At 39.1% G+C, this 27,941-nt stretch overlaps 2 protein-coding genes across 2 annotated transcripts; one reads left to right on the top strand and one right to left on the bottom strand.

The window, feature by feature from the left end:
* Window positions 1–456: 456 nt before the first annotated feature.
* Window positions 457–23,018, top strand: jupa (junction plakoglobin a). Its single transcript, XM_066647590.1, has 16 exons — window positions 457–614; window positions 15,941–15,993; window positions 16,109–16,276; window positions 16,369–16,622; window positions 16,842–17,080; window positions 17,436–17,637; window positions 18,070–18,214; window positions 18,598–18,701; window positions 18,852–19,190; window positions 19,309–19,461; window positions 19,673–19,792; window positions 19,894–20,044; window positions 20,771–20,892; window positions 21,497–21,539; window positions 21,703–21,821; window positions 22,020–23,018. Exons 2-15 carry the CDS (start codon window positions 15,981–15,983, stop codon window positions 21,816–21,818), a joined length of 2,169 nt encoding a protein of 722 aa, XP_066503687.1. The 5' UTR covers window positions 457–614; window positions 15,941–15,980; the 3' UTR covers window positions 21,819–21,821; window positions 22,020–23,018.
* A 62-nt stretch (window positions 23,019–23,080) lies between these two features.
* cdc6 (cell division cycle 6 homolog (S. cerevisiae)) lies at window positions 23,081–27,788 on the bottom strand. The gene is made up of 12 exons (XM_066647994.1): window positions 27,675–27,788; window positions 26,191–26,513; window positions 25,814–26,071; window positions 25,485–25,684; window positions 25,197–25,351; window positions 24,976–25,082; window positions 24,713–24,852; window positions 24,493–24,593; window positions 24,314–24,384; window positions 23,913–24,085; window positions 23,659–23,799; window positions 23,081–23,414 (listed from the first exon to the last, which is right to left on the bottom strand). Exons 2-12 carry the CDS (start codon window positions 26,486–26,488, stop codon window positions 23,325–23,327), a joined length of 1,734 nt encoding a protein of 577 aa, XP_066504091.1. The 5' UTR covers window positions 26,489–26,513; window positions 27,675–27,788; the 3' UTR covers window positions 23,081–23,324.
* Between the last annotated feature and the right edge of the window lie 153 nt (window positions 27,789–27,941).

Raw genomic sequence — 27,941 nt, 5'->3', positions numbered from 1 at the left:
TTCACCCGGGGGTTCTGAGGAAATAAAAAGAAACAAGGGTGTAAAAAGTAAAGCATTTAGAGGGAGTCGTCATGATAACGCATTCATGTCTGGGCTGACTATGAGTCATGTAACATAAGACTGATACACTGGCGTAATTACAGGTGTGGCTACTTGTCGCAACAAGTCCTCACACGGTCGAAGGTAGACTGGAGGAGCCCTGTTTGGGATATATTATAACTGAAACGAGTTAACGGTTAAAATAGTAAAGCCTACATTGGGTCGAAAGACGTGAACACTATTTAAGCTCGCGAGTAGAGAGTCTGCTTGGTTTGTTTAAGGTTAAAACTGAGTTGGAGTGTTTGTTGTGGGGTGTGGAGTTTTGGGTGTGGCCCTGGTTTCGGAGGCGGAGCTGTATAGCTTTCCCTCACTCTCTTTCCCTCACTCTCTCTCTCTCTCTCTCTCTCTCTGTCTCCCCCTCTCTCTCCCTAAGGCTTTTTCTCACTGCTTTTACACACGCTTTTGCTCTCAGTCGGATTTTAGGCGAAGAGTTGCACGCACACCCTGGACGGTGGAGGGAAGTCGCACTTTGGACAAGAACTTGTAACGTTTTTATTGGAAAATACATCTGAAAAGTAAGTCAAATAAGGAAAATGTTGTATGTACGCGAGTGTATTGTACTTTACTGTTTGCGTAACCTTGGCTGCGAAAACAGCCGTTGCTGTTTTCTGTGTTGGTATCGTTGAACCATTTTTCCTCATTCCGAGAGCCGACAAAAAGTATTCGTGAGTTTCCCTGGTGAAATACCAGAACATTTTGATTATGTGTGAAGTATAGACTCGGTGTGGGTTTACCTACCTGAGGGAGAAATTCGCTCCCACTTCCGTATGTGTCGGGTTTCTTTTGCTCACCACAACTTTTTCGAAAACCGCTTTAAGAGCTGCTATAATTGTAACTTAAATCGGGACGAGAATAGGCCTATGTGCTTTTTTTGCGTTCGTCGGTTTTCTGAGAGAGCCGTTAACACAATAACGGTTTAAATGTCAGTGTTCAGTGCAGACAAACATCGGAAGGCAGGCTAAAACGCTTTGAAACAAAGGCCTGTTACTCTACTGAGACAAAAATAGACTGAAGTGGCGACCAGCAGTGAGGAACGTTAATTTCGGGTTGCCGTTCAGGTGTCCAGACAGGTATGTGTGTGGGGGTGGATTGGACTGATCACTGGAGCTATTGAAGCTAATGCCACACCTTAGAGACAGCTTTTATGATCTACACAGTGTGTTTGTTGGGGTTACAGACACATTGGGTTTTCACGTAAACTGTTTGAAAGGGCTTTTCTTTACCCCATTGCCCTGAGTTTTTGTCTTAATGCAAATGAATTTAATAGAAATGCAGAGAGAGCTTCAGGTTACAGGTAAAGGTTAGGGTTGGGTTGTAGCATGCAGAAGTACTGTTCTATAAGTCAGTGGGGAGAAAACACAACAGGGTTGGTATTCCACAAAGCAAGTTTTCTCAGTTTCTAAGTCCAAAGTTGAGGATTATCCATGGTCAGCCTGTAGTTTTTCTATTAGAAGGGCTTGATTTTGTGCTCAAGATATGTGGCTAAACTGAGAAATCCTGCTATGTGAATTATACTTTAGGATAGAATATGGATTGTGTCAAAATGAATATTGTCATTGTGATTAAGTCAAATAATGCTTTTCATTACTTTGAAGAGAATTTCACATATTCACTATTTAGGGTTTCCATTAGAGAACATGAAATTGCAAAGATTGTTTATTACATGCACAAAAGAACAAAATTAATAATGTTAAAGTGAATTCAATGTATGTGAGCACTTGAGCACAGCATGTGATGCATTCAAATATACCCACACACACAAAGACAAAGATGTGTTTTAAGCATAAGCACATCTGTGCTTTCTTTGTCGAACATCAGAAAAAAAAGTATTGTTGTGTATATTGTGTACCATGGCAATGTTGTCAACTATTGCAGCACTGTAATTTTGCTTCATTGCCTGACCCTAGATAAAACACAGACTTGCTTGGGTGGGTTTGTGTGTGTGTTTGAGAGGTATAAAGACTTGGGTGGGGTTTTAGTCTGTTTGATTCATGCACTGATTAATTCTCAAACCCAGACTTTAATGAAAGCACCTGTGAGTATTCATCAAATACATCCCATGCTGTTTATTTCAGATGATGTCACATTGATAGTAGTCTATAGTCAGATACCACATCTGTATACAACACATGTGCATAAGGGAATGCACTATTAATATCTCTCAAAGGAAATAATGTCCTTTATCCTCCTCCCTTCCTGTGTATGACACAGAGGATGTCATTTGGCTTGAACATCTGCACAGTCTTAAGAGCAATCTTTTAAACTAATTTCACCAAACTTTAATGACATGGATTGGTCTGCATTAGTGAGGATAAGCCAGTCTAAACTGAAGCTTGTCTTCTTCATTGGGCTCCAACTGTGGATAACTTTGTTTTGACTGTTGAACTTGCTCTGTGTTAAGTTAATCAAGGAGGATAACCATGAGGGGAAATGTTCTTCATTTAACGTCTGATTCATTCTGTATATCATATATGAGAGTTGCCTTTACGTTGTCACAAGACTTGCTTTCTACTTCATTTTCTACATGTTATGTCCAGATCTTCAAAGTTCAGTTTCAGTGGTTTGTTGCTTTCTCCTGTGGCTCAAGTACACCCAAACAGATTCAGAAGATTGTGATCTAGACTCAGGGGTGGCAAGTCCGTTTTTTTGGAACACCAGCAGCTTCTTTTGTTTGTTTTGCAAGTGTCCTCCTTTTTTGTGGATTTTTCCATGGTGAGGACATCTTGAGAGTAAAAGTACACATACTTTTAGATTCATGTTGTCTTTTCACATAACTTATATGGGTAATTTTGTAATAATTTTAGAAACTCATTTTCCACTTGAAAGGTGTTGTCAGAAAATGTGATGAACCATTTGAAGTTAATCGCTAATTGGATTTGATTGCATTTCTAAGACTTTTATTCTTTCACAATGTCCTGTTTTTTGTTTTGTTTTGTTTTGTTTTTTTAGAGAAATGGTCCTGACTTTTGTTACACAGAGTTAGTAGTGCAGTCAGGACAAGATGGCTTGTTGGCTGCAGGTTTTCTGGCTGAGATTTACAGCATCTGGACACACACACACACAACCTCTAATCCCTCAGCTAGCTTAAATCCCTGATATTGCCCTACATTAGGAGGGCTAGGGGCACCGTGTGATCCCCTAGTTTATAAATACACTTTCAGAAGAGCAAAGGGGATTACCGATTGGCATAACTCTTTTAGCATCTATCACTCCTAGTGTTGCTCTTTGGGTTTCTGAACCTATAACAATTAATAAGTCATCTGATTTCTACCCTGAAGGGCCATTTGTGGGTTTACATGTCAGTTCCTCAATCTAATAACAGCATGAATTTCATGTGCATTATATAGTTATTTAACTAGCGATTTGTAGATTATACTGAATAGGTTTTTGAACCCATGAGACTTAAAACTGCATAGTAAGCCTAAGTATTCACCTGTAGGTCACATCTTGTGAAAACAACTTCTGGGGACAACCGTGAGAATTCTTGAGCTAAATGTGGGTGGCAACTTGGGCTGGATTACATGACAGATATATCAAATTAAATAATAATAATGGTAAACTAGACATATCGTAGTGTTTTGATTGACAGATGATGCCCTACAACATATTTTAAATGTGTCCAAAGTTTTACATATGACAGACAGGCTGCCCCTCTTAACAGACATCAGTGCGCATGAACATCTGTGGAAGTGGTCTTGTATCACTATATTTAATCAGCTGGCACAGTTTCCATGTGACGTTTACTTGCTATTATTAGATTGAATGTATGGAATTTTATCATCTGTATTGTATGTAGTGAACTTTGTGTGGCAAAACAGAAAGGTTGTTACATATTACGTCTTTGCATGGTAATTCTTTCTCCTTAAGCCTTACAAATCGTGATTTAAACAAGGATTTAAAGCTGATTAATTTTGTCTCTCATTTTCTTTCTAATTAATAGTGATCTTGTGGTCATTTGTGTCACATCTTCCCAATGGATTTAATCAAGTTTTTTATGGAGATTATAATATAAGCATAGAGATACACGTATTGTTGAATGATGTTTGTATTAGTGTACAAGTAGTGTGTTTTACAGTCAAAAGCAAAACATATTTATAGCATAATCAGAAAAGTGTCTGTGTTTGGGGAAAAAACAGTGAGTTGGTCACCTTTGAAAATGATACAGGAGTATTTTATTTTAACAGCTGTTATCATCTGCTGTTCTCTGTAAGTTGTTAGGCAATGATGTGGGAGTAGTTAGGCATGTGTCATATAACCAGAACATTTCCACTCCTTAATCCAAATGTACTCACTGCAACTAGGCAGGAGTGGGAAGATAACTTTTCTGTGAATCTTCACACACTGAAGACAAATTCTTCAAAGTCCTGATTAAGCATTCTAAATATAGTTGAATGTTTTATATCTTCCAGAAAATTTGGAATACAAGCAAATTCTTAAAAAGTGATGTATTTTGCCCATTGTAAAATACTAATTGTCAGGAATTGCCATGCTGTGAGTGAATCAGTTCTTGAATGTGTTGGTAAGCAGGTTTTCCCCCAGTTTCATCATTGGTTATTCCCTGTGCAGCGGTCAAGCTGTCTGTCACTGAACCAGCCCCAGCAGGCCAGCATATGCTTCATTCAATATGAATGATTCCCTGAGTCTACGAGTGGAATAGTCACTTAAAACATGGTCAGATATGTTTACTAATGGCAGTGTTCGGAATGTACAGATGTTAAATATCAATAAGCGTTTAGGAACTAATGTTCTTTACAAACAAAGCTCATAAGTCACACAAAAAACCTAAATGATTTCTATGAGTATAATAATCAACATTATACAATGTACTAAAATGTATATAATGTGTATATAAAAGTGCCATCATACTCATTTGTTACAGATGGTTTCCCACTTAACAAATGCAAATTGTTAGTGACATTTACAAAGTGAAATAAAACCTCTATGTAAGTTGAAAGCTTATTTATTTTTTTAAATGTCGTTTGTTATCTAATGCTGTGTTATATGTCAAGGGGTTAATTTAAGGGATGTTGTGTTAAAAATCAGGCCTCACCAGAAGTGAGTAGAAGCAGCAATGTACTGTTGTTGTCAGAGAGCATCTGAGCAGTGAGAAGTGGCAGCTGGAAAAAAATATTCTAGGAGGGGCAGTTTGTGCCACATTGTTCGTAATGCAAATACAATTTAACAAATACGACAGGACACCAAAATCAATCATGTTTAAATAGATGTAGGCGTAGTGTTAATTAGCTACAGTAATCGTTATTTCTGTGGAAGGTCCTCATAAGTATTGCAAAACCAATGTGTGTGTGTGCGTGGGTTTATCTGGACATAGCTCTTTGCCTTGTAGTTCCCTCTTCAAATTCTCCTCTCAGACAGATTTTGGAGAACTGAGAGATCTTGTTGAATCTGGAGGCTGCTGGAATCTTGTGTCCTGAGTTATCACCATTAACCCTCAGGTCTTTACGCAAACATGAATTCACTCTGCTTGGGGCAATGTGTATTGGGTTTTTTTTCTTCAGAAATGTTTTTTGAATATCTGTACTCCTGAAATTCATTTGGACCGGATGGGTAGTTTAATTTTCTCTATATATTTTATATATTGCGTATTATTTTACATTTGTAACATACTCGTATCTCAAATAAGAGTTTATTGATTATATAAAAATGTTAATTTATCAGCTACAAAAGTTACTTTCCCACAAGGGAGGGTGACACCCTAGCACCCTCTGTTGACTAGCTGCCCTGATGCTCATATTCCTGAACTACAGCACCAGATTAGTATCATCATTTTATTAGTAGTTGCACCATTAACTTAGCCCACCCATTTTAATACTGCTGTATTAGCTTTTCTCTAAAATATTTACAACATTTTTACATAGTATGTTATTTTTTTGCTCACTTAGCTCACTCTAAAAACTGAAAGATTGTCATGCTCTTCGGCTTCTCATCAGATTTACACTCTTGCCTGCACAGTTTCCCATAGGGCCTCTAGAACCAATGAAATATTCACCAACTGTCACATTGACTCAGCGGTGAGATACAAACTCATGCATACCTCTCGTGACGTAGCCTCACTGCTAGCCAGAAAGAGGAGGAATAGTGGGCTAAAGATAAGACGGTGCTCATTGCTGCAGTAAGGGCTGAAAAAACATTTTACTCTGCCATTTGCAGTGACATTTTATGAGTTATATTTGCTTAGTGAGGTGCACTAAGAGGAGCAAGTAAGAACGCATAACAGCATCCTGCTAAAATGTCAGTAAGTTAATTCCTTATGCCCCTTAATTTTCTCTAAAGTGGCCCAATTTGGTGATTCTTTCTCCTTTTAATGTATATCTAAGCCTAGCATCTTTATTTTCAGTAAACAGAGGGGTCATCCAGGGTACAAAGGCCTGGGCAAGAGCCTGGTTTTGGTGAACTTATTTATTTTCATATTTCTCTGTTCTCACACTGCTATGAAGCAAATCTGTCACCCAGAACAGGCTCTGCTTCACTCCTTGACCAGGCAAGATAGTCTACTCACAACCTGTTTCTCTATTTTTCTTTCTCTTTCTATTTCTTTCTCTTTCTCTCTCCCCTCAAAAATGCAAAAGAACATTCAAATGCTTTCCTCTGCTCTGCATAAAAATACACAGTGCCTTGCATGCAGTGTCCAAGTCCAGCTGGATGTTGCTAATATGCGTGAGCCCTTAAAATGCTTTAACATTTGTATGATTGTATCATTGTCCACCAAATAGGAACATTTTACTCAGCAGTAAATTCATTAGATTATTACTGTCAGACATCTCAACATTATACTCTGGAACTATTGGCATAAAATATTGAGTTCTATTATTAGAACGTTTCTGTTATGTTAATTTCGTTTCAATACAGAAAAAAAACTAACACTATTTGTCAAAAAATGGAATATTCTAAAACTTTTTCCTATTTTCTTTCTGCTTGGTACCTTTTACCACTAAGCTATGCTGCATGTCTGTACAAATCCAGCTTCCTACACCCCCCCTCACCAGTATGCCATTTTACAGTAGTGATGGTTTGGCTTTTCTGTGCAAAAGGTCCCGGAAAAAAGCTTGAGCTTGTCAAAGCATGCTAAAAGTTAGTATCGCGCTATAGTAAGTCTAGAGCTGTTACTGGAGCTATCACTATCACTCCTTAAAAGATGAATTTTGTTCCTAGTTTAATAAAAGTTTTGATAGTAAAAACACACTGACGATAATGTGTATATGCATTTTTTTGGACCAGAACAAAAGCTAATTAGCAGACCTCACTTATGTTGTAGTGTTTTCCCCAAGGATGTGAGACATTTACTTTGTGTCATTTTGCAAACATTACTGGAACATGCCTCATTGTTTCCTCGTTCGTGGACTAATGGAAGGGGAGATGCCACCGAGTTGCTATTGAAGAAGCCATTTACTGCCTTATCATCGGTGACTAATGATATAGACCAGGTCTGCACAAGATATCTTGCATTCCCTTGTGGAGGTTTTGTGGCAGTCACTGCGGCTTCTTCAGGATCCTAATAACTCCAGACATTTGAATACTTTTCCCTTTACAAGAAGTGTCCACAATATAGATATCTAATGCTTTACTGTAAACTATAATTTTGATGTAGTAGACTTAACAGGCAGATGGAGTGGTGTTGTAAATATTTGTGTGGTAAAAGCCATAGTTCATCATAAATTATTAAAATATTCTCATGTGTAGTCATCTGCCTAATTGTAGCCTGAAGTTCACTACTTTAGAATTACAAGGTAGAAGGCAACTTTGAGAAAACACACCAAAGTCTGTGCAGTTTTTCTGTTTCTGTTTGTGTAGTATTTTATTCATAAAATGCAATAAATAATGAATATCATATGCAGTAGAGTGAACTTGCAGTTTGGCACAGATTGCACTATGTTACATAAAGCTCAGCTGTATGTTTGAGTAATTTTATCACCCAGGATGACCGAAATGTATCTGTGCACTGTATATCTACAATGGTATTGGTATATTTTAAGGAGACACTCTCTGTGCAACAATAGTCTTTTAAAATAACAAAGGAATTATTGCAGATTTGCTCATTGCATTTGGTTTTTCCATAGATAGGCAGATAGATGGACAGATATGCGTGCCTATTATTACCAGCTTCTTTTTATTTATATTATGTTTGTGACTGCCTGAAAAACCGAGATGCATTGTGATCAGATAATTCAAACCACATTCCGAAATTATCAAAGAAGACCACATTTGATAGAAGTGAAAACGGAATGTGCCTACTGTATCCATATACAATTATGCAAGCTGAAATGGGTCTTTCCCACAAATTAAGTTGAATGTCTGGCATTATTCGTGAAAGAGGTTACAGCAGCTGCCAATAAAAACCTTCTCCTGCTCTGAACAGAAGCATTGTTGTTTGTTGTAAATGGGATTTCTTTCAATTTATAATACACTGAAATTAGCCCGTGAGAAACGATGTTTAAAGTAGGTTTCATGCAGTTAAGTGGAAAGATGTGTGTGTTTTTATGTAGGAAGTTAAGATCAGATCTCATTGGGACACAGCGGGGGCAAATTTTTATTCCTGTTTGAAAGACGTAAATTGTAATCAGTAGCAAAGGGAATTTACCTCAACCGATACTAAGGCTAATATAGTAAATTTATACTTCAAAAGTAGAGAAATAGAGGTATGAGGTTCAAAATTAATAGAGAACTGAAAATCATATGGAATAATAGAACATAAGCATCTCTCAACACATTGCCCTCCAATGAAGAACACGTATTTCTATTTTTGGTCAATTTTTAGTTTACTACATCATTTGAACACAGCAGTTATCATTCACATTCTGTTATATGATGAATGGACCAACAGAGGCGGCACGGTGGTGCAGCAGGTAGTGTTGCAGTCACACAGCTCCAGGGACCTGGAGGTTGTGGGTTCGAATCCCGCTCCGGGTGACTGTTGGTGTGTTCTACCTGTGTCCACGTGGGTTTCCTCTGGGTGCTCTGGTTTCCTCCCACAGTCCAAAAACACTCGTTGGTAGGTGGATTGGTGACTCAAAATTGTCCATAGGTGTGAGTGAATGTGTGTGTGTCTGTCGCCCTGTGAAGGACTGGTGTCCCCTCCAGGATGTATTCCTACCTTGCGCCCAATGATTTCAGTTAGGCTCTGGACCCACTGCGACACTGAACTCGATTAGGGTTACAGATAATGAATGAATGAATGGACCAATAGAAATGTGCCAAAATTTCTTGGAATAAAATCATTTTACATTGACTTTCATTGAAAGTTAAAAAGACATGTTCTTTCTATAAAGTTGCTAATTTCGAGATGCATGATGTTCATTGAACTGTAACGTTATGTGAAATACAATTATAAACTCAATATCACAGACGTCAGCGGTCACTCATAACATTGTGATAACAATGAAAGTAACTTAGTAATTGAATATCAATTCATGTTTATAAAAAATATTACTATGTAAGAAAACTCAAATATATTTTCTATTAAAGTTTCACTGTATGCACAGGGCCCCCTCCAGGGTGTATTCCCACCTTGCGCCCAATGATTCCAGGTAGGCTCTAGACCCACCGCGACCCTGAACTGGATAAGCGCTTACAGATAATGAATTGATTGTATGTACAGGTATGTAGCTTCAGTAGAAAGATCCGTAGTCATCAAAAATGTTGTAACTAGATTTGCTGCATTTGAAGAAATGTAGAAATTGCATCTGTGTAAATCTTTCACCAAAATATCATTTTAAGTTCACCCCATGAAGCCAAGCCAGTGGTGGCCACCTGCTAACCCACATCCCGCTCACGCTCCAGCGGAAGCTAGCATGTATCTGGGGATCACTTAGTGACCACAGGCTCTTAACAGTATAGGCTCAGCTGGTATCTGTCTCACAGAGCCATTAATTCTTTGTATGTGTGGGGGTGTGGGTTTTGAGCTTGCAGTATTGAGGATATCAGATACTGAGGCTGTATTCTTTGGATACTCTATCTTTGTGTCTATCTGTGCCTCAGATGTGCATGGCTGATTGGATGGAAAATTGCCCATAATTTCTGCAGCAATTTTACTAATGGCACCCAGCTGTCTGGAAACATGGGGATCAACAGTGCTCTTCAAATTGGCCTGTTTTTGTGAGGGATTGGTTTTGGACAAGGAGGGAATCACACTCCGCTTTGAATTGCCCCAACTAAAGATAGTTAGGGGAAAAAATGGATTTTACTAAATCAGGATTACAGGCATTACTTGCACTGCGCAATTACTGACTACTGTGGATTAAAAAGAAATGGGGATTCAGACATTGCATTGTGCTATCTACAAGGAAAAGGTTCACAAACCCAAGCCCCACCTTAATGTGACACTCCTTGTTCGCCCTTGAGGGAAGGAGGAGACGCTGAGTGAAGGACCAAATTGCATACGTTTGTGTTTATTGCCGTCCCAGATTTGCTCATGACTGTTAATGATCAACTTTCTGACTGATTTGCCTCAGTTCCTTTGACTCTTGGGTGTGTCTGTGAGTGAAATAAGCTGGGAGAGAGATTGTTAGAGAGATACTGAGAAAAATGAGTCAGCGCCAGTGAGAGAGAAGTAGTGTGAGTGAGTGAGAGGGGGAGAAAAAGAGATTGTGAGAGAATGCTCTGGGTGAGGAATGTCACACCAGGATTAGAGTGTACAGAGAGCTGGGCTTGGCTGGGTTTGGCTGAGAGGTGGTGTTCTGCTCTGTGGCCCTGCCTTTCTTGTTTTGTCCACCCTTAACAACAACCCCAGTGTCAGCAGCATTCTAGACACACTCAGATCTGGTTGAGGGGTTACAGCTGAGCTGTAGGATGAAATGTTTGCGGTGATAGTTTGATTTGGAGATCCTAATTCAGCAAAACAGTTTTGAAATAATATGTTTGATTATTATGAGTGAGCAGTTCTGATATGTCAACAAAGGTATAGTAAAATGCTCAACATACACATTGGTTATAAATGTGTGTTAATGCACCAAGGTGTTAAAAAACATATTGGTGCTTGGCAGCTATAGCCTATTGTTGTTAAGCCATATTAGAAGTTGTGAAACTTGTGATTAGTGTGTTTTACATATAATCATTAAATATGTGTTTACATGTTACATGTTGTTGTATGTTTTTTCCATTTATAAGAGCAGTACCACTTTAAGCTGCTGTATGTTACAGTGATTCTTCATGTCTAAAAGTGATGTTCTGCATTGCCTAACATCATGTCCAAGACTGGTGGGATATAAATGCCATAAAGCTATTACGATACTGTCCCTTGCTATTCCTGTATGTGCATTTTTAGCTAAACTCACAATCTGCTGTTTTAAATGCAAGATCCCTAAATCCAGTCATGTTTGTACAATCATTGCTTGTTGAAAAAACTTTAGGTTACTAGTGTAACCTTCATTCTATGAGCTTGAGTGAAGTATCTTGCTAGAACAATAGGTTTGTAGATTGAATTCTGGTTACATTTGTGACTCTTAGTGTGTTATAATTTATAAACAGTAACTGCAAACAAACAATTGATTGCTGTAAGATCAAGAGAATTACCTGCCTTGTAACATCCAAAAATGATGACCCTGTTAAACTGAAATGAGGAAAACTGCAGACACCGTATTAAGGCGTGTCATTCTCAGTGATGTGATACTTTGTCAGAAAACTGAAAGTGCATTGAAAGACTGTTACTCATTTACCAGTCACTCACAACCTCATACTGTTGGGCTGGTGTCCAAAGTCTGCAGTAGAGTGTTATCTTGTTTATCAGCCTTCATCAGCACTACACTGTACATCTGGCCATATTTAGGCATCTTCCGAACAGTCAGATATGTTTCATCACAGTTCTTAGATGACCAGATTTTTTACCTGTAATCAGGCAAAAAAAACGATTTAAAAGTTAGCACATCGCTGTCCAATGAAAAACATGTATCTCTCAAAATACTGACTTTACATGAGAAGGAAAAAACTCAATGAAAGTCTTTTCAATGGAAGTCAGTGTCAAAAGATTTTATTCAAAATGATTTTGGAACGTTTCTGGTGGTCTATTCATCGTGACGTTTTCACACAATGTGAAGGACAGCTGCTCGGTTCAAATGATGTAGTAAACTAAAAATCCACAAAATACATGTTTTTGGAGATAAATGTTGCAGATCACTCACATTTTCACCCTTTAACAGTTCTGTTTGAACTGCATTTCTTGTGAAATCATGAATAAAATTGACTTGTATTTGAGGATCGGGAATCTTACAAATGAGCTCCTTTAGACTGTTGTTTGAATTGTCACAACTTGACATTGGCTCTTGAACTTTGATGGAAAGGGGGTGAATGAAAACAGATTTTTTTTTTTTAACTTGTTTTTGGATGTGTCACACTTACTGTTTGGCTTCTCTTGTTAAAACAGGCTACACATAAAATATTCCAGTGCATAACATATGACTGCATAAGTCAGCCATTGCATAGTATAATACTACAGTAATGAATTATATATATATATATATATATATATATATAGCAAATAAAATAATTCTGTTCACAGTACACTAAATCTACATGTACATTAATGCCATTCATTAGTCATGGGTGTGTGAATGCTGTATTCAGAATGAGTTGTTCATCTCGTCATAATTCTTTTTGGAGTGGGAAAGTGGCCACACCCATGCTTTCACAGGGGAGTTGAGGCAGTGTACCGTGGGAGGAGGACAGTAGTCATACCTGTTACATGTTTGTGCTTGCTCTTATCAGCTCTGTGTCTACAGTAAACCAGGTGTTTTTGTCAGGCTTCAGACTCCTGTAAATGTAGTAGACTTATCTTTTTAAGTTTCACTTGCGTATTTTGTAAGTTTCACCTGCGTATGTTATAAGTTGCCCTATTCTGCTTTATGAAGAATATCTACTAAATAAAGGGGGCAAATTGCAATGCTATTGCTTGGTAGAGGGCCAAAAAGGACAAACTATTATATGAAACAGGGTTTTATTTTTTTAATTATTTGCATCAGAATAAATACCAAATTTACCTTTACAAAATGGTAAATAGATTTTATGCCTTGAATAAAGATCTTTGTAAAAAAAAAAAAAAAAACTAATTTAAGTACTTTATACAGAGAAAATATTTGCATATTACAAACATTTAGTTTGTATCCTTGAAGTGGAGCATATGCAAAACTTGATCTGTGCTTCTTCTTTTAGCCCCAAGCTTTGCCGATACTCCACATACCATACATATCATTAACTCTTTCTCTGAATTCAAGCATGCACATCTCCATTCATTTTCACAAGTCCTAGGATTTTTTGGAGTGAGCAGTTGCTAAGTATCTGTCAGAGAAAGGTCTTCTCTGTGATGTGTTTGGTCTAGCTGGGCCATCCTCCACTCTGTGGTGGTGGTGTTGAATATGACAAAAAATTTACTGTGATAATTTTATATATTCTTACACTCTTGGATAAATGATGGACATTATAATATGGAACCATTATAATTTAAAAAATGGCACCAAAATCTTGCGTCATAAAATCGTATTTTGAGCTAATTATTTTCATTTGGAATTGTTTGGGATTAAAAAAGGTGAAACCTAGATTCTATATTACCTCATTGTATAAACTTTTCATAGAATTGCAGACGCACCAGATTTGTCATTGAGCAGTAAATGCAGCCTAATGAGTCAGTGGTATTGGGTATGTAAGAACAAGAGAGAAAAAGTGGGAGATGGAGAATGATAAATTAAAAAGGCGGTGAAATGCCTATGGGTGTCAGAAAGAAGTCATGAAAAACTGATAAAGATATGAGGATGATGAAATAAAGACAGAGGAGTGAGAATATGGAGTAAGAGATAAGAGTGCAACAAATGAGATTTGACCTCATAAGATGAAGAAATTCATGTGCCTTACCCTAAAACAACAGAGGTAACATTTCATTGGTCATATTTCTTGTCAAAACAGACAATAATAAGTTATAAAAAAAAATTCTGAGCATATTTCAGAGGAAATGATATACAGGGTGGGCCATTTATATGGATACACCTTAATAAAATGGGAATGGTTGGTGATATTAACTTCCTGTTTGTGGCACATTAGTATATGGGGGGGTGGGGGCTTTTCAAGATGGGTGGTGACCATTGCTGCCATTTTGAAGTTGGCAATTTTAGATCCAGCTTTTGTTTTTTTAATGGGAAGAGGGTCATGTGACACATCAAACTTATTGGGAATTTCACAAGAAAACAATGGTGTGCTTGATTTTAACATAACTTTACTCTTTAATGTGAGTTATTTACAAGTTTCTGACCACTTATAAAATGTGTTCAAAGTGCTGCCCATTGTGTTGGATTGTCAATGCAGCCCTCCTCTCCCACTCTTCACATGCTGATAGCAACACCGCAGGAGAAATGCTAGCACAGGCTTCCAGTATCATAGTTTCAAACAAGCACACCATTGTTTTTCTTGTGAAATTCCCAATAAGTTTGATGTGTCACATGACCCTCTTCCCATTGAAAAAATATACTAATGTGCCACAAACAGGAAGTTAATATCACCAACCATTCCCATTTTATTAAGGTGTATCCATATAAATGGCCCACCATGTATAATCCATTTGAATAAGGTAGGGGTTGGCACAGTTGCACAAAGGGTAGTGTCGGCTCTGAGCGACTGTCTGTGTGGTGTTTGGGGTGTTCTCCTCGTGTCTGCATGGGTTTCCTCTGGGTGCTCTGGTTTCCTCCCAAGGTCCAAAAACACACATTGGTAGGTAGATTGGCTACTCAAAGTGTCCGTAGGTCTATGTGAGTGAATGAGTATGTGGCGTCCATGCACCCAGAGATTCCGGGTAGGCTCCGGTCTCACCAAAACATTGAACTGGATAAGCTCTTGCAGAAAATGAATGAAAAAGGAAGGAAAAAGGCAAATGAAAACTGTAGGAAATCAATGAGAAAATGGGTCAGCTAACAACCAAAACTCTCAAAAAGTCAAGTTCAGCTCTTATTTCAGATCTGAAAATTCTTCATGTGTTTCACGTCAGTCCTTCCACTGTGAGAAGACAACTGTGTTTTCAAAATAATGGCTCCTGAACGTAATTAAATTTTAATCGTGTAATTTTATTTTAAATGTGTTTCCTGCTTTGTGTTATTGACAGTGAAAAATAAATTGTGTATTTAATGGACAATTTGACTTGAAAGCTTTAAAGTGAGAGAAACAATTTAATTATTCATTCATTCCTTTTCTGTAATGCTTTATCCTGTTTCTGGTGTGTCCAGATCATACCCAAAATTATTGGGCTCAGGGCAGGAGCACACCCCAGAGAGGGCACATGTCTCTCACAGGAGAGAAACATTAATTAGCACTGTTTTAAATCAGTGTGAGCTCTGAAAATTAACATTAGTTTTGTTGAAGTATTAGGTGTGTATGGGTGTGTGAAGGCTGAATCTGGTTGAGCCGGTCGGATGAGTAATTGTGCTTACTACAGCTCGATTCTGAGGGTGGAGCCTGAGGTCAAAGGTCAAAAAAAAAAACCTTACAGCTGACATTCCTCTCACATCGCTGTGCTCCTCCTTTTCTCTTCTGTACGCAAATTCATACAGAGACTTTGAAAATACACTTTTCTATGAGCCTAGGCATAGATCTTTTTTTAATACAGTATAGTATAAATAATAGCTGTCAATGTTTATATTATTTATCACAACTATTTGTATTCCCCTTTAACTTATTAATCACAATTAAATACAAAGTCATGAAAATGTGGTTACTATGTTAAAATAATATTAGTAAACTACTAATAAATATAAACTGATAGTTTTCTTTAAATAATTGCCTGGGCAGTTATGCTAAATCTACAGCTAATTTTGCTAACAAATCTTTTATTTGTAACTTTTTTTGTTTTTTGCAGGTTTTAAGATTTGAACTGGACTAGAGCCAAGGAGTCTAAGATGGCTATGCAGAGTAAGTGAACATAATGTAATCAGTTGAAAAATTTGTGAATAATAAAAATACAAGTATGTTTTATTCACTCAGAACTGCTTTGCCGTGTTTATATACATGTTTCTGTGCATTTCAGTGGGTGATCGTGAGAGTGTGGTAAAGGTTAAAGAGTGGCAGAAGACGTATTATGCAGGAGATTCAGGAATCCAGTCAGGAGCCACTACAGTGCGCTCAGATGATGATGGTACAGAATACAGTACCAAAAAATACACACTAACCACCACAGTTACAGAAAACCCTGCAGGTGAACTACACACGCATATATTTATAGTTTTTCCAGCTTTCAGTGTGCAGATCTCCAGTGTTTACTGTATGCATTCTCTGTTTTCCCTGCAGATCTTGAGTCTCAGTATACTATGACCCGTGCACAGCGTGTGAGGGCAGCCATGTTTCCTGAGACGATGGTGGAGGGAACGACCATTTTATCCACACAGATAGACTCTTCTCAGCAGACTAACGTGCAGAAGTTGGCAGAGCCTTCACAGCTGCTTAAGACTGCCATTATCCACCTCATCAACTACCAGGACGATGCCGAGCTGGCCACCCGTGCTGTACCTGAGCTTACCAAGCTCCTCAATGACGATGACCAGGTGCATGAGTGAACTTTAGCTCTTTAGTTATTCAGTAAACTATTTTTTTTTTTTTTCATTTGACCCTGAACATGGCTTTTTTTTAATCAACAACATGGATTGTTTTATCTTTTTTTTTTAAGTTTTGAGAGTGGTACTTGTTATTCTGCATTTATCTCTACACAATCCATATGCCTACATTATTAAGAACATTAGTAACTTGAATGTTTGTTTGTCCAGGTGGTAGTGAACAAGGCGGCACAGATTGTAAACCAGCTGACAAAGAAGGAAGCATCCCGTCGAGCTCTGATGCAGTCGCCACAGATGGTGGCTGCTGTGGTGAGAGCAATGCAAAATACAGGTGACATGGACACAGCCAGAGCCACAGCCAGCATCTTGCACAATCTCTCACACCAAAGAGAGGGGCTGCTAGCCATCTTCAAATCCGGTGGCATCCCTGCCCTTGTGCGCATGCTGAGGTGAGACATAGTCCAGTGTGTCTGAGAGCAAGATATTTCCAAAGAAATTTTTAGAAACCAACCATTTTAACTTGATGGACAAACAGTGGATGTCTTAGTGTCAGTTGGTTTTTTACGTAAAATTATGGCATCATCCAGTAATTGACCATTTAAAATTACAGTAAGATGAACAAGGTTATAAGTAAGAAAATCTCGGCTTAACCAATTAATGCTCTGCAAACTTTAAACCTGAATACATCATAGTAACAAACAAGCATGTAAGAGTGACGTTTTGTCAAATTTATATGTATAATTTTGGTAAATTGAACTGCAGTGAACCACACTGTATTTCAACCAGGTAATTTGTCCGTTTCAGCTCTCCAATGGAGTCTGTGCTGTTCTATGCTATCACCACACTGCACAATTTGCTTCTGCATCAAGAGGGAGCCAAGATGGCTGTGCGTCTGGCTGATGGCCTCCAGAGGATGGTCCCACTGTTGAAGAAGAGCAACCCTAAGTTCTTAGCCATTACCACAGACTGCCTTCAGCTTCTCTCATATGGAAACCAAGAGAGCAAGGTTTGTGAAAGCATGTGTGCACAAACCGACAATGCAAAATTTGAATGCCACTGGTTTTGTTGATTTTCTAAGTGAAAAGCCATAGGGTCTACAGAGAACACATACATCTGTGTATTTTAATGCACAATTACTTTGTGTTTTATGTAGTTTATATTAGGCTTGTTGAATGAATATGAAATGTGCACAAAAAGCTGAAACATGTGTTCCCTCAGAGCAGTTTTGTTCATATGATGTTATCTAGAAATTCAACAAAGCATTCATTTCCATGAAAATTCAAACATACGTACACAACTGTGTATTTAAATAGTGTTGTAGTGAAAAATACCTAATTGGTTAAAATATATAGAAGCATTGAGAATGTTGGTATTTGAAAATATATATGTATATTAGGGGGAAATCCTCAATCGTTTTTGTTCTCTGGTCACTTTGCAGTTGATAATCCTGGCTAACGGGGGTCCCGAGGGTTTGGTGCAGATCATGAGGAACTACAACTACGAAAAGCTGTTGTGGACCACCAGCCGCGTGCTCAAAGTGCTCTCTGTGTGTCCTAGCAACAAGCCTGCCATAGTGGACGCTGGTGAGTGAGAATGGGAGGCTCTAAGCCCGCTCCCAGGACTGACTGCTCTTCTAGCAGGACAATCAATCTCTAGGGAGTCTCAGGCTCTGTGAGAGAACTGGCTCTTTCTCTTTCAGTCTCTCTTTACTGCTGTTTTGTTCATTCATTCCTCTCTCTCTTCACTCTTCTAACAAATCCAGTTACAGTGTTCCTACTGACTGAGTATGAGGTGTTGGGTCAATACAAATTTCTCTGTGAGAATAACAAAACAACTGATAATGCAGGAAAATCAATATATTTATATTGTTATTGTTATGTGATTTGTTAAATTGTGTGGTTGTTTGTGGATGTTTAATTACTTTGTCCTTCCCTTTCTCTATGTTCCCTTGCCTTCCCCTTCTCAGGTGGAATGCAGGCTCTAGGAAAGCATGTGACTGGCTCTAGCCAGCGTCTGTCACAGAACTGTCTGTGGACTCTGAGGAACTTGTCTGATGCTGCCACCAAACAGGTCTGTTATCTTTCAGTAACTCTCTTAAACTCAGGTATGCTTATAATCTACTCTGATTAAGAAACTAAAACTGTGAACCATGTTCTTTTTCTTTCAACTCGTGTATTAATGACTTTTTAAACTATAATGTGTCTCACCCTTTCTTTGTAGGATGGGCTGGATGGGCTGCTGCAGGTCCTGATTGGCCTTCTCTCAACAGACGATGTGAACATGCTCTCCTGCGTCACAGGCATCCTCTCTAATCTTACATGCAACAATGCTCGCAACAAGACTCATGTGACACAGAACAACGGGGTGGAAGCTCTGATCCATGCCCTGATCCGTGCTGGAGAGAAAGAGGATGTGGCTGAGCCAGCCACCTGTGCCCTGCGTCACCTTACCAGTCGCCACCCAGAGGCAGAAGTGGCTCAGAATGCCGTCCGCACGCACTACGGCATCCCTGCCATTGTCAAACTGATCAACAAGCCTTACTACTGGCCTGTGGTGAAGGTGAGAACTTTTGTGAGATGGACAGAAAAATCTGTATTGACGAATATTTAAAAAACATATTTTTTAAACTACTAGCATGGTTTATGTTTTCTTTGATTCATTTTTAATTCCTCTTCAGGCTGTGGTTGGCCTGATCCGTAACCTGGCTCTCTGCCCAGCCAACCAGGGACCACTTAGAGATGCAGATGCCATTCCTAAGTTGGTTAACCTTCTAATAAGTGCTCACCAGGATGCTCAAAAACATGGTTCAGCCACCCAGCAAACATACCAGGTAGGTTGCTCTCACCACTGGGATTGTGACAGTCATTTTACCATTTCAGTTCATGCAACTTGTTGCTATGTACAAGGTAATATGACCTCCAGTACATAAGGGCCAAGTCATGGCCCAAATGAATAATTCATATGATTCACAAAAACGGTTGCAGTTACCCGATCCAATTCCATATTATCAAACTTCTCTTCTTCTGTGTGCTTTTTCTTAGGATGGGGTAAGGATGGAGGAGATTGTTGAGGGTTGTACAGGAGCGCTCCACATCATGGCCAGAGACCCTATTAATAGAGGCATGATCGCTGACATGAACACCATCCCACTCTTTGTGCAGGTTAATGTCCTCAATGTGCACCATTTACTCTCCCTTTCTCAAAGGACGGGGCTTCTAATGTATAGTATGTCTCGCATAACTCTCTCTTTCTCTTTCTCTAGTTGCTCTACTCTCCAGTGGATAACATAAAGCGAGTGGCTGCTGGAGTGCTATGTGAGTTGGCTCTGGATAAACAGTCAGCTTTGGTCATTGATAATGAGGGAGCCTGCGCCCCACTGATGGAGCTGCTGCACTCAAGCAATGAGGGCATTGGTGAGTGAAAGAGAGGGATGAATAAATCAGAATGGTTTACTTTAACAGTTAATGTAGTAATGTGAAAATACTGCTTTAAATTTGCAAAGAGTAAAGAACAGAAGGCTAAATCATACACTGTAATATGGGGAGACCTAACTTGTGTTGTCTTAGTGTTATGAACCAGGTAAATAAGTTTGACGGTTATTGGACTGTAATGTTCCAAAGAATGTAAAGCACCCTGGGTGTTTAGAAAAGTGCTGTATTTAATGTATATTTTTCATTATCTGTTTTAAAACCATAAGCCATTCTTACTGCACTCATTGACCCCAGGGGAATGCAACTGAAGTGTGAAGTTTTCAGTGTAATATGACATTAAATTATTGATTGTAGAGAAACTTGCTGACTGGCCTCTTTACAGTGGTGGTAACAATGTCTACAAAAGCCACTTTATTCACTGTTCTTATGAGATTATTTTTATAATATAGTGGTGAATCTGAAGGGGCGAAAAGCTCTGAATCAAGGTTTCTGGATAGACAGTGTATTTATTTGTAACTGGAGCATTTGCACCAAACCATTCTGAATGTCTTTGTGCAGACATTTTGTAAATAAGTGGAGTTCCCCTTTAAACCGGTAGTTTCGTGAGAGCGCCATTATCCTTCTCTTGATACTGGAGTGCAGATGTATCAGTCAGCACTATCTGGAAAGTTTGTGCTGATAAATGACTTTATCTCTTTTCTCTATCAGCTACGTATGCGGCCGCAGTGCTTTTCCGCATCTCCGAGGACAAAAACGCAGACTACAAAAAGCGTGTCTCCGTGGAGCTCACACACTCTCTCTTCAAACACGACCCCGCTGCATGGGACATGGTGGGTGCGCCCTCTGGCGGAACAAAGCCGCTATGACATAGTAGACCATAACAAGCCACGCCAGGTTATAGACCCTTTTTCACATACAGCTTGCAAAGCGCATAATCTCTACTAACCCAGTAAACATTTAGCCGTTGATTCAACGTTGAAATAACGTAATGACTGCCGTCTAATCAACGTTCTCTTAAGGTTGAAAATGAAAGTTGAAGACGTTCAAACACACACATTGAAAAGACTATTAGACGTATTCTGGACGTCCATTGACGTTATTAATTGGTCTCGAAATAAATAACTTGTATAAAACTCGTTTTGGACGTCCACTGACGTTATCGATTGGTCACCACTTAACTAACTTTTTAAGATGGATTTTGGACGTCCATTGACATTTAAAATATGTCCTTGACGGACAGACTATTTTAGACCTATTTTGAACGTCCAGGGACGTTCCTTGTTTACTGGGAATGCTGGCGTGGTTGAACCTGAGAAATGTTTCATCATTTAGTGTAGTCTTACCTGAAGAGTAGATGTTGCATAAACATTACAGTTCATATAACTCAGACTGTGATATATTAACATTTGTGTTTTTGTTTGTGTATTTTGTTAGGCTCACAGCAATGCGATGATGGAAACTATGTATGCGCAAGAAGGTCTGTATCAATAGTGAATATGGAGTTATCTCAAAGCTTTGTATGAAACACATTATAGTAGAGATTAGTCTCTCCTTCCAGTAGATTTCTTAAGTCTGATCTGAATGTTTCTAAAGCAGTAGTCTGTAAATGTAATCTGAATGTGCTCAAATCTATTTTACAGAGGACCCTCGCTTTATGAGTGCTGGGTATATGATGGATACAATGAATGCAGATATGGACTTGGTTGATGATTACCCCCAAGGCTATGACATGCAGAGACCTTATGATGCCTGCTAACAGGTTATTACACGTGTTTAAACATAATTATTCAGGTTCTCTTCCTATCCGTTGTTTTTATTGAAATTAATGTAAACAAAATGAATGACTAAAGTGTTGCTTGTACATTTTATCTGATAAAGTGCTATAGATTTGTCAAAACTCTTTTTGTATCATCCCAGTGAAACTAATGTGAATTTTTTTTTTTTGTCATCTTTACAGAATGGTAATGGTTCAAGGTCAAGAACAGGAACAGTAATTGTGTGAATGCTTCAGAAACAGCTGTTCTGTCGAGCATTTTCTTGGCTGTTGTGGCTCACTCATCAGCCTTATTGGGTCTGCACACTCACTGCTGTACTATATGCAAATATCACTGTGCTGTGAGGGACAGAATCCAATATTACTTAACACTGCCTTCTCAAACAGCACGTTTTGTCTTACCTTTTTGTTGTGTAGAAACTGTATTTTAGGGCTCTTATTGGGGAATGTGTGGACACATTTTTGGTGAAAGGACTGGTAAAATTGCCAAAGAGATTTTATTGAGTTATTGTGTTGATGATAATGGTTTATATTTTTAAATGTACTTTTTCATTTAGGAAAATGTTGCCAGCACTGAGACTGAAGAGCTCAAACAGACCCCGGTTTCAGACTATAGCTTTGCCCACCATGGTTTGAAAAGTTTTTCCTGAGTGATCCCCTTGAGAATACCATCATGGCCACAATGTGGTGTAAAGTAGTTTTGGTCTAATAAAGTTTAACGAAACAGGTGCGACTTGCAAACTGAAGTGTTTGGAATGTAACGTTAAGTCCATCATTAGACCTAGCATTAACGTTTTGATTTTAAATTTATTTTGGGCACTAACTGCTAAAAATGTGTGAAACGAATATCCTTCCAAACTGCCCCTTGAAAGGGACAACACCTGAGTGTATACACTGGCCTTCTGATATTTCTCTGGCACTGTATTGACAAAACCAATCAATATGTATAGACACTAATGGAAAAAACAATATCCTGCAAGTCCTTTTGTTCTAAAAATTGAGTTGATTTTCTTTTACTTTTTACTACATAACCATGCAATGACAAGGGATAAACACTAACACATTGGAGATCTCACCAGAGATTTTAGTGTGGATTAACTTGTAGGAATGTTAAACATGAGGGATTGTCTTTATAGTGTTTCTACTTCATACTTTGTAGAAAAATAAATAAAACTGGTTACTAACTGAAGATGTGTTTTTTTTTTTTTTTTAAATGAAGTTGACAAAAAATATGCAAGACAAGCTTTCAGAAGTCACCTGGACTGTTTATTTACAGTGCAGTTCATTGTAATTTCAGTTACAAACTGCATTGACATGATTAAAAACTCATGTACAGTTAAATTAAAACATACCGGTTAAAATAAAATTTACCATAAGGATGAAGAGGGGAGGAGAAAAAAAAAATCTTAACCTCCCCAGTTCATGAGGGGAAAAAAAAAAAAAAAAGTTTCCCCATATAGTAATGGACACAATGTTGGAGCCTGAACTTTAACACAGGCCTGCAGCCAAGATGCTGCCCAGTAGTGCACGATCCTTAAGGGCATTCTCCACATCCTTCTCTTCAATCTTGAGAGATATCTGTCCCAAAAAAAGGGGGATACTATGAGACCAAGATCAAGTATTAGCTGTACATCATTGGAGAGGTAAAACTGTTCAGGCAATATTTAAATATCAGGACTCCATAGGGTCTTAACCGTTCATGTTTGTTGTGCATGACTTATTGAACATAGTCCATGATTTTACTAAATGAGCAAGTGGATCCACTAAGAAGACTAACAACCAAAATCCTTAGTTGAACCAATACACCTGCGTTAAAACTTACCTTGGTGAGTCGTGCTTCTTTGGCCTTCTTGAGGGAGAAGATGCCCCTGCTCTCTAGTAGACTGCAGAGAGACAGACATTCTCCCTGCCCCACACCACTGACCTGCCTCCGCTGACACAACTTGCTGTAGGCCTCACATAGCTATCAGCAAAAAAAATAAAGCATAGAACTCAGACAAATGACACAGTTATACACCTTTATCTCATCTGGTTGAAGCAATTATGAACTTACATTAAAAAGCTGATTAAACTCACCTTGCCCAACTGGACTTCTCTACCCTTGCCATTGCGAATGAGCAGGAGAAGGCAACAGACGAGCAGTTTCTGTTGCAGGGGGAAACTCTCTTCTTGTCCACCACTGGAAGCCATGCGGTCTCCATACACCTCTGACAGTACTTTGGCCACCTGAGGTACGCTCACACGAGACACTGCAATGAGAGAAACAGCCCATGAGCAATTTCCTTTCAATTAACAGCCACAGATCATTCTCCATCTTCTACAGAGAATCCAGTGGTCAATGCTTTACTAAGCTGTTTTAATAAATTTATATAAGGAACTATAGCTAGTAAGACATTCTTTATGTTTAGAAATACTGAGGCCTACTTGGTAAATTAAGAACTCATATTTAAAAGGATTTACAGTTCGAATAACTTTACCTTTATTACTGACTGGGGATTCTGTTGGCATTTTTGACCTGTTGGTAGATTCAACCATTTCTATAGCTCTCCTGTAAGAGGGACATAAGAAAAAGCAGCTTAAATGATGTCCAGAAAGGAGAGAACATCACTAAAAATGGTACTTGACAAAAGGTCAAAGATTAATTTCGTTCTTGTACCTGCAGATGTCAAGTGCTTTCCGGGCATCTCCTGACACTGCAGACACTTTCCTGGCACAAAACTGAACAGCAGCAGAATCTAAAAGGTCCTCTCCTGATGACTGGGGAAAAAAAAAAAAAGTACCGTTAACAACTGGCAGAGTTACGAGCCCTTATACAGCACATTTAATAAATATCTGAACTTTCAAAAACCTGGGCTTATGTATGAGGGTTGTCTTACCTGCATGAGTCTGTCTTGGACAATGGCCATCAGTTCTTGGCGGCTGTATGGCGGGAAGTGAAGGAGCTGTGGTCTGCAGTGAGGCTTGGCTTGGAGTCTGGGCAGAATACGGTCCGTCAAGTCAAGAGCATTCGCAATCCCTGTGAACATAAGCAGTAAGGACTTGAGACTGCATCTGGCTTTAGACTACACTTGACACTTATCTGCACTAAGTATTGCCTTAAATATCATAAAAACAAACTACTCCTCTGAGCATGTCTCACCTATAAGACAAAGACGTGACTCTGGAAGATAAGGCCATTCAAAGATAGTGTAGAGAACATCCTGGGACTTGCTGTCCAGTTGATCCATCTCATCCAGAACCAACAATCTGTTGATGTTTGTTAATGTACACTTTGATTATTTTGTTCTCTGGCAAAGAGGGATATTTCAAAAAGAAAGTTTTGCAATGAAAATGTCCAAGTCTTCATATTCAAACACTTACACTGTGGGCCCTGAACTCGTCAGCAGCTTCTCAAGTTTGCCATTACTAGAACCTCTGGAGGTCCTCAACTTCTCAACTAACATGGGGAAGATAGCATGGGAACTGCGCAACGTCATGCAGTTAATCACCACAGTCTGCACGCCCTTGAGGAGAGTCTGGAGCAGGAGCAATGAGAAATGTGGTTAGAATTTAAGGAGAGGGGGGAAAAACAGCAGTACTCTAACGAAGAATATGATTCCAAAAGCTGCAACAATTCTGCCTTGTATTTATCCAACACTTCAAACTTACCTTTTGTTCCTGAAGCACACAGTTCAAACAGGCACTCTTCCCAGTCCCTGGTGCTCCGGAGATATAAAGACTAGAGGGCTTTCCAGGCACCACATGGTTCTCCAGGAAGGACACGATTTTGGCTCGCTCATCTTCCCGGGAGAGCAGTCGTTCAGGCACAGCCGTGTGCAGAGCCTGCTTCACACTTTGGTAATGGGATTCTAAACAGAGAAAACAAAGGCTCATATACAGGTTCTTTCATTTTGACCAATATGCCCCATGAAACTCTAACAGGATAAAAAATAGCATTTCTAAGTAATGAAAGGTATACTGCAATAAGCGAAACTAACTTTGTTCAGGAAGATGTGACACCAGTGTTTTCTTTGGTGACTCCAAATCCTTACTGACAGCCTGCAAGCATCTGGGAGAGGGTCCAGCAAAGGATGACACAGGAAATTTAGGAGATGAAGGGGCTGACCGGGGAGGAGAAGTGAAGACGGGGGAGTTCTCGTTGAAGGTGAGCTTGCGGGGGGAGCCCATGCATGGACGACTCTGTTTAGGAGGAGAACCCAGCAGAGAGGTTGGCAGGTTGCATTCATTTTCATCACCTGATGAAAGGGAAAAAACAAATAAAAAACAAATAATTAAGACTTAATGTAAGAAAAATGTACTCAACCACTAACTGCCAGAGGGGGAAGGGGGAAAAAATGACTGGTTTTCTGAATACCTGTGCGCTTGCGTGGGCTCAGGGGCAGCCTCTCATTCAGAGAGCTGCTTCTAAGCATGTGGCCCCGGGGTGAAAGAGAAATCGCTCTGATATCTGTGAGTTTTGTCTTTTCAGGTGAAAAAGGGGCAGATCCCACGTCCATTACATTAGTCTTTCTGGGAGAAAGGGGGATGTTTTGAACGGCCACTGCATTCTCCGACCCAGGCTGAGAGGAACTTTTGGAGCGAGAGATGACCCTAGATGATTTTCGCTTGGGGAACTGGAGAGTGGGTTGTGTCTGAGAACGAGTGCTGGGCATTTTCACAAATGATCAGTTGGCAGCTCTGAAAAGAAAAGGAAAGCAAGTTAAAAAATAATGCCAGAGAACTGTGTGAAAGACCAAATCAAATATTTTTGTACATAGCAAAACAATTCTAACAAAAATGGTTCGGCAAACATGAACATTAACTTCAGGTGGGTGTCTTCATGCCAGGTTCATTGTTGGGAGATAAAAAAAATAACAATAATCAGCATTAAATATAAAAACCCCTAGTTCCAGTGGCCGTTCTGTAGGAAAAGGCAAAATGGCCACATTTGTTGCAGACATCGAGTCCCCTCATTCATACTAACACCAGGGAAACTTTTATTTATAAAAACTAAGGACTAAACGATGAGGGCATTTGTTTTACCGACTGGTGGAGTTCCTTTTAACACAGAAACGGGACAAACTGCCATTTAGAGGAGCTTCGACTGAGCTAGCGAGCTAATTTAGGCTAAATCGCAAATGGTGCCCTTCTTTTACGTAGGCACCCTACTCCATACGTAGTGCACTATGTAGGTTACGAAAACAGAGCATTTCCACACAAACAACGCTGTAAGGCTCTAATAGAAAAACACTTTTAGTCGACGCTTTAAAAGGGTATGTCTGACATTTTACATCTCTATTTTTAGCGCAGAAATGTATCAATTCTGCAGCGCACTTCGAAGGGGACAAGGGAACTTTTATTAAACGTTACCGTATCGTGGGACCGTTTCAATAAAGTAAAAGTAACGTCCACTAAAAAACACTGGACTAATCCGCTTTGTTATGGTTTAAGTTAAATACAGTGCGCTTATATTAGTTAAGACTGAATAACTAATAGGTAGTCAGCTAGCTAGATAAATGTTATATCTCCACAGCTTAGCTAGAGATAGCTTAAGTGCTTTTTTTTTTTCACAACAGCGCCAAGCTTTAAAAAACGCCTGGATTTAAAGCGATTTTGGAGACGTACTGCGAAGCAAGAAACGTACTGTTATTAATTTAAGATTTAATAAAGTTCTGCTCAGTCGTCTGATAAGTAGCTAAGTTAAAACTACATTTCCAACTTGGCGCCAACTCTGCCCCACTCGAGAAAAAAAGAAAAAAACATTCTCCACGACGAAATACAACACGATTGAATCAATTACTGGACACACACTGCGTGTATATATAAACGCGCTGCAAAATGAACTCAGTGACGACTTACCTTTTTTAAAACTATGATCAAAAATGCTCTTGCAGCAAACACCTCTCCGCTGTCAGACACCTTGGCGCGCTTCTCATCAGAGAGCTCTCTTTTGGATCAGCTGGCACCTCCCGCCCTCTGACGCAGTCTACGTTTTAAAAGCTCATTGGTTGACTACGTGCTGAGAGATACAGCTGCCCAATCAGAATGCAAGCCTCACCCCGTTTCTGAGTGACGACACAGTGTTGGCGGGTATTTCGCTTTGTTGATATTCTGGCGGAGAAAAAC

The sequence above is a fragment of the Hoplias malabaricus genome, chromosome 16, assembly GCF_029633855.1.
Source record: "Hoplias malabaricus isolate fHopMal1 chromosome 16, fHopMal1.hap1, whole genome shotgun sequence".
NCBI classification, from domain to species: Eukaryota; Metazoa; Chordata; class Actinopteri; order Characiformes; family Erythrinidae; genus Hoplias; species Hoplias malabaricus.
The sequence above is the reverse complement of the archived record's forward strand: the minus strand, read 5'-3'. Positions and strand labels throughout refer to the sequence as shown.